This window comes from Mastacembelus armatus, chromosome 17 (assembly GCF_900324485.2).
Source record: "Mastacembelus armatus chromosome 17, fMasArm1.2, whole genome shotgun sequence".
NCBI classification, from domain to species: domain Eukaryota; kingdom Metazoa; phylum Chordata; class Actinopteri; order Synbranchiformes; family Mastacembelidae; genus Mastacembelus; species Mastacembelus armatus.
In genome coordinates, this window is record NC_046649.1 from 15,447,673 (window position 1) to 15,457,708 (window position 10,036).

The 10,036-nt window shown below is 37.0% G+C and overlaps 1 protein-coding gene across 1 annotated transcript; it reads left to right on the forward strand.

Moving 5' to 3' along the window:
• Positions 1-3,979: 3,979 nt before the first annotated feature.
• Positions 3,980-10,036, forward strand: efcab14 (EF-hand calcium binding domain 14). Its single transcript, XM_026314283.1, has 9 exons — positions 3,980-4,704; positions 5,242-5,390; positions 5,525-5,670; positions 6,127-6,225; positions 6,310-6,417; positions 7,669-7,821; positions 7,961-8,063; positions 8,148-8,279; positions 8,481-10,036. The coding sequence occupies exons 1-9, from the start codon at positions 4,529-4,531 to the stop codon at positions 8,657-8,659; spliced, it is 1,245 nt and encodes a 414-aa protein (XP_026170068.1). The 5' UTR covers positions 3,980-4,528; the 3' UTR covers positions 8,660-10,036.

A 10,036-nucleotide genomic window follows, 5' to 3' on the forward strand; every position in this document is an offset into this window, starting at 1 on the left:
CCCAACCTGTGTATGTATGTGGCTAATTTTGAATCTTGAAGTCTGTAAAATATTTCAGTGTACAAGCCCTTTACAATTACAGTGTTATCTCTGCAGTCTGCTATATTGCAGTCAATATCTCAGCACAAAATTGATCAATGATGACCACTGATATTTGAATTACTGCCATTATACTGAGCCAAGTCAAGTGATTCTGGGCTTGCGTGTCCTTGAATCAAGTGTTGCCTTTATGCTGCATTCTGCGTGTCAGGAATCCTTTGATGTGAGAACATTGCCCCCTGCTGATTCCCATTTGTACACTATCAAAGACCTCCACAAACCATGTTGACTGACAAAAACATGCAGTGGAGTCACTCAGATGTTTGATTGACAGCATTTTTTTTTCTTTGGTTCACTCATGTCTGTGGTATCATATCATGGGAGTCTGTAGCAGCAAACATATCATGTTCTGGATATGCTGCTCATATTCGTTTGGACTGCACAAACAAAGTGGTCAAAGAAATCATCTAAAATAAAGGTAGATAGGGTCTAAATAATTCATATATATTCTAAATAAATATTCATTATATAACAAAAACATGCTAATTGATTCAGTGCAGCACAAAACCCCCTGAACACAAATCTTTCAAATCTTCAATGAGTCTCTCAAGCATTAAATATTCATGATTAAATAAGCCAAAATCAAAGTTAATGTTAGGATTTATTAAATCACAGCTAACTAGCTTCATCTGCACAGTTTGTGGTTCGATCCGCTTTTATTGGCTTGGCAACATCAACAAACCAAAACTAGCAAATTCCACCTGACAGTGCCATTTTTCTGTTTGTCCACCAACACTGTCTCCTACAAATACATTACAAAATAGTTTTCCCAATTACATTGTGGTGAGAAACAGAATCACTTTAAATCGCTAAAGTGATGATTGCTCTCCCACATGAAATAACCAAATCTTTGACATCAGATATCAGAAAATATCAGATCAGATTGCACAACACAAAAAATGGATTCAGAAAAATCAATGCAAGCCAAACTACTTTAAAAACTAGCTTGTATTTTACCGTTTCCTATTAAAGCAAGAGACCGCAGTTGTCACTGATTATTTTATAAATGCAAGCATGTATCATTGTTCTAAATACCATATGGAACACATTGCATCTATCAGCCAGGAGAGCACATACTTCATGATGAAATTTTCATGTCTGCTAGTTGAGTAATGGAGTAGTCCAACATAATGGTTGAGAGATTCTCAATAAACAGTAAAAGTGCCTGGGGAGAGATATTGGTATTCTAACAGCAGCCCTGTATTCACACAGTCTGCAATGTCAGATGAAAGATTCAATTAGCAGTCAATTCTATTCAGTTTTTCCTATCAAGCCACTATTATTTACATTCTCTGTTAGCATGCAAGGCATCTTCTAACAGTTGCAGAAATCACTCCTGGTGAGAATATGAATAACCAAGCTGTGAACAAAGTCCAAAAACAAGTGTTTTGTAGTAATAAGAATCATGGACCTCTAATGCCTGGTGCTCCCTACCTTGTGGCTGTAGATGTGAGGAGTCAAAAGTTGAAGTGTCATCCTTTCAGTCTTAACCCTGGATGAAAAATGGAGACTCCAGCAAAGAGATGAAACACCTCTGATGCTTTGATTTGCAGCCTCGTGCTGGCGGGGGGTCCACGCATGCCCTCAGCATGATGCTTGTCCCCTCACCAGGTGTTCTTAGTTGAGACAAGAACTGATTGAATTTTGCTCTGCTACCTACATGTCACTGCTGGATTCACAGTAAATGCATTCAAAACAATACAGCAACTGCTTCCCAGTTTAATACACACAAATAACAGGCCAGGCCTATCAGTCTGTCTAAACTATGCTAATATTTTCATTGTGTATGTGTGGGTGGCATCATGATATTATTGTGAAGTGACAAGCATTGCCTTGAGAAATTCTTTTCTGAGAATAATAAAGCATCAGCAGTAGGCCTCGTCTCTTGCAACTCAATAGCCAAACCCATACTGAGATGCTGAGGAGCATCTCAGTTTCTTTGTGTTTGTAAATTGGTCCAGTGTGGAGATTTTCATTCAGTGTCATTATTATTACTATTGTACTGTAGTAGGTTGGGGGCTAGGCACATAAAGGGACATATTTTCAAAGCCAAGAGGAGGCCAGTGGGAGTCCATTTTCAGTGAAAAACAGCTAAAGGCCAGTCTGCAGCAACCCTGCTTATCGTCAGCCCATGTGTCTTGCTGGGTCAGTCCAATAGCGCTCCAGGTCAGCTGCATATTTGGTACACTGCCACAGTAAGTGGGGAATTAAAACAAAAATGAATTCCTGTTTTATAGAATATGGTGCATTCATCACACCAAAACACACTGACACAAACATGCCAATGTCTTGAAGGCTGACCTATAGCTTTAATACACATGCTACAAGTGCCTGTAAGGATTACTCTGCAATAACTAGTTGATTAATCACTGTAGAAGATTTGTGAATTTATAAAAAAAAAATTCCTAAAGAACCATTTTGTTAATTGAATTACTCTTTAGGTTATTAATATAATCTGAACACAGTTAAGTTCTGGACAAACAAAAAATACAAACTTGCTCTCTTTTACACAAATTTGTTCAGACATTGGGGTTGGAATCATCATCTTCATTCATTTGAAAAATTTGCAAACTGATATAATCACATCATCATAATATTGTTCAGCTATTAGTCAATAGACTATAACACACCCTTCAGATACCAAATACTGTAACCAGAAATGCATGAGAAGATATCACAGTAAAGATGACCTGCTTTGCTTCTGGATTGTTTCACTGGACCTTGAAATTAACCTCATGACTGAAAAAAAAAAAAACTTCCTCTTGTTATTCTAATGAGGGCACAGCTTAGGAGAAGGCTTAGTGCAAAACCATTATACACATTGAGGTAAGGTGTGCAATACAGAAAATGTCTAAATGAATTTCACTTTGAAATATGGAAATAAGAAGTTTACACAATTACTCTGATTCTGGGTTGTTTGGCATGGAACTACAGTATACATGTATTTAGCAACTGTCAGGCTGTCTTTTTATCAAACACAGTAAACGTCAGGGAAACATTTTACTGTAATCCCCCTATTTATCATTCATAGGAAGTAAATATAAAATAAAATAGGTCTTCATAGAATATGTTAGAATTGTATTGTACAATAAGAGGCATAAAGTATTTTTACAGCTAGCTTTTCACATAAGAGAATTTGTTGCTTTCTGCATGACAATCAAGTGAATAGGCTGTCTTTGGATTTTAAACCGGTTGGTCAGACAAAACTTGATATTTGAAGATGCCAGCTGGACCTTATTATAATATAATTTATATATATATAAATTATAACATATATTTCAATTTGCTGCATTTGTAGCTTAAACTGAATAAATAAGTAAAACAATACCAAATTATTTAAATCAAACAAAAAAAGTACAAAATACCTGAAAATGACTCAGTCAAGCTGTCTTGTACAGAGCTATTTTAGCATCAAATAGGTGGACAGGATTCACATTTAAGATATCTGTAATGTATTTCTGAATAGTCACAACTGTAATTAAAGATATCTGCAATGACATTTAGACTACTCGAAATTCTAATTTCAGGTCTCTATCTCTACATTTTGACTAATAAGAATTGCTCATTGAGTCAAATTTGTGTCATATTCCAGAATCTTTAATTGTCTAGTCAAAAGTCCATTAAAGATATCTGTAATTTGTCTTTTGACTAGTCAATATGTCATTGCAGCTAAATTATAGTTTTAAATTACAGTTGTGACTAGTTATAAATACATTACAGAAATCTTAAATGTGAATCCTGTGCACCTATTTAGTGTAAAACGGCTTGCCATATAGCACAATCCGTCCCCGGCTGTCGGGAGCTCGGGTCGGGGTTGCGCTCCGTGCCTCCCTCCCTCCTTCCCGCAGAGCAGAGGAAGTCGTCACTGCTCCCTGGACCAATCAGCTGTGAGTTTACTGTGACGTCCTGTCCAAACAATAACGCTACAGACAGCAGTCAGAACCCTCAGTGCCGCATTCTTCGCTTTTATGATAGCTACTTTTAATTGATGGGTATAAAGACTTTTGCTCTGTTTTCAAAATGAGCGAAGTTGAAGAAGGGAACTTTAAACCAGAGATGATGTGACAGCACAGTAACGCGCACCAGCCACTGTTAGCTACTGTTAGCAAGGTGCTAACTAGCTGAGTTAGCTAACATATATGACAACCCGGTAGCTACTGGGAAAAGTTGTTTTATAGAAGCTTTTTTTTGTGGAGAGTAACATATCACGGAATAGCTGTTAAACATTCTTTTGTTTTAAGTGCAAGTTAACAAGTCCAATGTGTTTATATCCATTAGCAACACTGTGTGGTTCAGATTCAAGCTAGGAAGCGAACGTTTAGTTAGCTTAGCTGCTGCAGAAACGTAAACATCTAGCAAACTGGACAAAACATTGGATTTAGTCGGGTTTAAATCGGGCTCAGCGGGTTCGCTGACACCCCAGAAGAAGATGAAGAAGAGAAAGGAGCTGAATGCCTTGATCGGACTCGGGGACAGCAAGAGAAAGAAGACCAAAAAGGGCTCAGGTCACCGACTTCTCCGAACCGAGCCGCCAGACTCGGAGTCCGACTCGAGCTCGGACGACGACGAGTTCAACAACCTGAGCAGCGGAGTTAACTTTGGGAAGTGAGTGTTGGGTTTTAGTGACATTATTTTGTTACGGTGTAAGATACAGTATGGGCGTGTTTTTGTTCGTCATTAATTTAACGTTAGTACACACAGAAAACAAAAGTCAACTATTGTTTGTTTGTCAACTTGTTTGACAAATGATTAATCGCTTTTTATCTCAAACAAGAAAACATTTTCTGAATCTAGCTTTTTATATTTAAGCAACTCTTTAATAAAGTTTGATTGTTTTGAATGCATAACTTAATAAATGCTATTTTATTTATTATTGCAAGTCCAGAGTACTTGGAACGAGAGTTCATTGCATTTTATTCCTTTTCGCACAAATCAGCTAAATAATGACAATATGGAACTTTAATTTTAGATACTGTGTTATCTATATGGCAGTTTGTGTACAGAGCTGAAAAGGAAAGCAGAAATATTTTCCATGACACACCATGCAGCCTTATACGTATATCCCCTTAGAAATGTATTCCCTTCAAAGGGAAGGCTGTGTAGTTGTAATGCCTAATATTACCACGTTTCTTTTCCCTATAGGAGAAGCTACACACAGTGCTGCAATGTGTGCTACCCCTTGTTTCTGTTCATCATACTAGCAGCCTGTGTCATGGCCTGTGCTGGACTCATATGGATGCAGATTGCTCTGAAAGAAGATCTAGATTCACTGAAGGAAAAGCTGCACAGCAGTAAGACTCTCTGTGTGACACAGCACACGCGCAACATCCTTATCTTGTGATAGCCATTAAAAATGCTTCATGCCCTATTGGATGGTAAAACATGTTATATGCCAGTTGCACATGAGTTTAATGTTTTCTAACAGTGGAATCAAGCCAGAAGGTGTCCTCAAGTGAAATACCAAAACTGAGTGAAGACCTGAAAAACAAGGAGAGAAAGCTTGACGACATGGAGAATGGGGACAAGGGGTTGAACAAACTCTGGTCTAACCTAACAGAAATCAATAGAAAGGTCAGTTATCATCATTGCAATTGTAAAATAAATACCCTGTTATAGTAATACAAAGAAAGGAAATGCCAACTGTAGTAGCAGATGCAGTATTATGTTAAAATGTATTTCTTTTTCTTTCTATGAATTTGCAAACACAATACTATGCAAACTTATGTGCGGGGGGGGGGGGGGGGGGGGGGGGTGTATTCCACATGCCACAATAACTGAATAATATATATGTATAATGATAAACCTATAGTGTGTCTGTCACAGCAAAGCCAGAGTAATTTAAAAATGAGGTTTCACATGCAAATCCCTGCGCATGTAGTTTTTTGTTTTTTTTTTTTGAATGGTGACATGGTGTTAGAGTTAGTAGTTAATATAAGATGGCTTATAAAATTCAAAAATAAATACTATGATAAATAGTAATTCTGTCTTAGAGGTTTACCTGAATGATTTGTCTTTTTACACCTGCAGATCAATTTACTGGACTCTGCTGTAAACCATTTAAAGACCAACTTGAAGTCAGCGGCTGACTTAATCAGCCTTCCCACAACAGTCGAAGAGCTTCAAAATGTAAAAAAAGAAATAGAATTGAGAATCTATCAATATTTGACTTTCTAGCACTGGCTTTTAAGCTGACTTACTTTTCTTTTCCAGAGTGTTGCTACAATTGGCAGCACATTAACAAGTGTCCAGCATGATGTGAAGGCTATGCAGGCTGCGTTGGAAGATCAGAAGAATGATGATGACTTGAAGAAGTCAATGGTAAATTCAAACCAGTGACATTTCTAATAGTATCTTATGTTGATATATATTGATTGACAATTAATATAACATTTTCACAATAAATGAGATATCACAGTTTGCATAACACCAAATATGCATCAACATGTTCCATCTGACATTCATTTCTTTTTAAAGCTTTCATTCATATATCAAGTTTGTATACATGCAATCATCAGAATGAATCAGCTGTAATTACTGTTCCCACAGTGAGGTGCAGGGTAGTGGTTGAGAATAGTCTTTCCATCAGAATGATTTGTCAGATTGAATGTTAAGCTACTGAAATGCCAATATAGTGCTTTGGGCAGCTGACAAACACCACAGACGTATCTGAAGCTGTATTCCTTCATAAACAGTGTAGGGCTGAAAGCGTTAGTAATTCCTAGGAGCACAGCCAATGGATTTTTCATGAGTCAAATTGGAAGTTGGATTTTGCTTATGCTATATGACAGGCTGTCTTTTTTATTTACCCCTACGTACTCACTGTGCATATTGCGTAAGGCTTTCATTAATACATGAATGTATAGAGAGGGATTCAAACATATTAACACATTTGCTTAAGTGATTTAGCTGAATAATTGTGTAAGGTACTGCTCCTCAGTACTTGCCTGAAGTGATTTGTTTTCATATTTGTCTCATCCAGGATTGAGGCAAATCTCCTTGCATTAGGCCAAGATAATTCTGTTGATGAAATGTCAGTTGATCTGCTTAAAAGTGGCATGGATCCAAACCAGACGCTGCAGTGAACTTTGCCACTGCCAGATTTATTTGTTTATTTGTTTACCCATGGAAGCATGCATGAATTTGCAGTTCTTGTCTGGCTTACACTGAAAGAGCTGTCGGGTTAAGAAGGTCCTGTCATTCCTTGGATCCATGCATCAGGTTTTCATTCATTATACATGAAACAAGTGCCAGTCTATTTTTGGAGCTTAGATGCTTTAGTTTGCTAACTAAAAGTAGGCCAAATATCTGAGACAGCTGCAGAATGTTTTCTTGACTCTATTCTATTCTATTCTATCATAAACATAAAACATAAAAAATAGGATGGAAAACAAAGATCACCAAAAAATTTTCCACTGTTATGCAATATACATATTAATCTGCCAGGACACTTGATCCACTCTTTGATTTCCTTACAACTGTATTTGTCTACAAATTGGATACCTATTGATCTTTATGGATGCTCATCTAACAGTAAACTGAAAGCTGCTGTACATTTTTTACTTGTTACAGGATATAACAGACCTGAGAAAATCAATGAGTGAAGCTAACAAGACAGAGAAGCAGCATTATACCTGGACTGATGAGCAGATACACAAACTCCTCTCTACGGTTGCAGATCTTCATCAGAGAGTGGTCTCCTTAGAGAATGGGTCAAAACAAAGTGTGAGTGATTTCAAGATTCTCACTTAATTTCAGCATTTTACAAGTTGAGTTTTTGTGACACTGTTTTTGCCCAGTTAAATACAATTTATATTTCATCTGCCAATTTACATTTCATCTCCCATCTACTGTACACTTAAAGGACAATGATGCAGCATCTCAACTGTCAATTAGCAATGAAAGTCCAGCAACTGAGATAGTGAAAGAACCTAATGCAACCAAAGCAACACTTGAAGATGTGCAAGGTACAGTGTGGGATAAAACAGTTTATTAGTGTTTTGCATTGAACTTACTGCATCTAAAATGTGTCTATCCTTTTATTTTGACAGAAATATCCACACCAGTGGCAGAGGCACAGACAAGCAGACGTCCACGTTTCTTAACTCAAAAGCTCTCCAAGAGAAATGCTGAGGCAGGATGCCCCAGCAAGGTGTCCCTGTCTGGTGTCAGTTCTCTACAAGGTGCGCAGTACAATTCTATAAAATAGCATTTCTCCTTACACCTTACAGGATAGTTCGACATTTTAAAAGACGTATTTTTCTTCCTGGCAAGATTTAGATGATCAGAATTATATCAGAGAGACTGCGAACTATATTATACTGTATATATGTATTGTGAAAAATCAGTTTTGTGCTTAATAAAATAATTATTTTTGTTTACAGATTTGGAAGATGTCTTCCAGCAGGCAGACGTTGGCAGGGATTCACTTGGCTTGACATATCACGACCTGAGGAAAGTATTTGGAACATCAGCTCCCACTGCTCGTATCTTGGAGTGCTTTGACAGTAACAGGGACCAGAGGTACTCCCTAATCGAGCTGAAGGCTGCTATAGGTTTGTGAGCACGTTATCCCTGACAGCAGTGAACAGTATTAAAACCCAGCAGGGTCTGGGGGTTTCGATTTCCCTATTCTTATCTGTAATTGCTGCACTTTTGTGAACTGAACATTTATCATAAAGATTGTGTAACAGTGGCTTTGGCATGATCCTTTTTCACTCCCCTGCCCCTCGGCCTGTTTCAACACAACTTCAGCCACAAAACATGAGCTTAAATTTTAACAGTAATCCATATGAGTACACATATGCACAATATTCAGCTACAGTTTTAGAAATAAACCATATAAAATAAGTCAATCCAGTTTTCCACCTTCAGTTCTTAGACCTGCTTTTTCCTGCACCTGTGTTTGGTTCTTTTTAACTAATCTGTTTAATCTCAGTGTAATACTTCTGTGTGTTAAGATTCTGTGGAAATGTCAGTCTGTTTCAGATGCCCCCCCCCCCCCCCCCCCCCCACGCATCAACAAAACACCTGGTACAACTCAGCTAAACCTCATTTATAGAAATCAAGATCAAATTTTATGAATGTTTACAAATCACTACTAGAAACTGACTTTTGTGAGACTTTGGTTTCGTTTTTAGAGTAACTTTCCTAATATTTCTGGAACACAATTAGATGTAAGAAGAAGGACTTTTGTATGCTCTTTTCTAAACTAAATACAGAATTTCTGGTTTCCTTTTCTGTGAAGTGTTTGTGATTTATCCTGTTATTTGCAATTGGGATCACATATTTAGTCCAGCTGTATATGTATCTGTAGTTTTATTTTATTTTTTTTCTTTATGAATTTTTCGTTCTACCAGTTTTGAAGGGCTATGAACACTTTGAATCACTGAAAGAATTTTGAAGTGGTAACTCTTGAGGCATATGTAGCAATAAGAAAATGATGTAGATATTGCGTGATTAACAAGAAAGGCACACCTAGCTCACGTTGTTTATTAACAGGTAGTATAAAAAGCACTGACATCACTCTTTTACTTGATTCATTTTATTCAATTTTTATGGGCCTAATGGTGTATTTACATAACAAACCTGTTAAACATTGTTGTACACTGTAAAAATTGTTTAATGTATTCTCAGCCAATTATCTTGTGAACAGGGTTGGGTTGGTAAAATTTGCTTTATGGTCTTAATCTCAAGATTGTACATTCTTAAAATAGTTTTGTTGTGCTTTGCATGTTGCTTATAATGTAACATGGACAAATTATTTATAAACTTAACATAGTTGACTTTTTCTTGCAGGACAGTGGTTAGTTGAAATCAAAATGTAACAGCTTTGGCCATGGTGACCTGTAGATTTTCGGTCCATATTGCTATTGTACATGAGAGATTTTATGAATGTGTTTCTGTGTGACAATGATGAATAAACATACATATAAAGGTA

Bases quoted from the DNA above. Each gene is read 5' to 3' on its own strand.
- efcab14 (XM_026314283.1), top strand. From the start codon at position 4,529: ATGAAGAAGAGAAAGGAGCTGAATGCCTTGATCGGACTCGGGGACAGC. The intron at 5,391-5,524 runs GTAAGACTCTCT...GTTTTCTAACAG, and splicing joins GAAGGAAAAGCTGCACAGCA to TGGAATCAAGCCAGAAGGTG. The intron at 5,671-6,126 runs GTCAGTTATCAT...TTACACCTGCAG, and splicing joins TAACAGAAATCAATAGAAAG to ATCAATTTACTGGACTCTGC.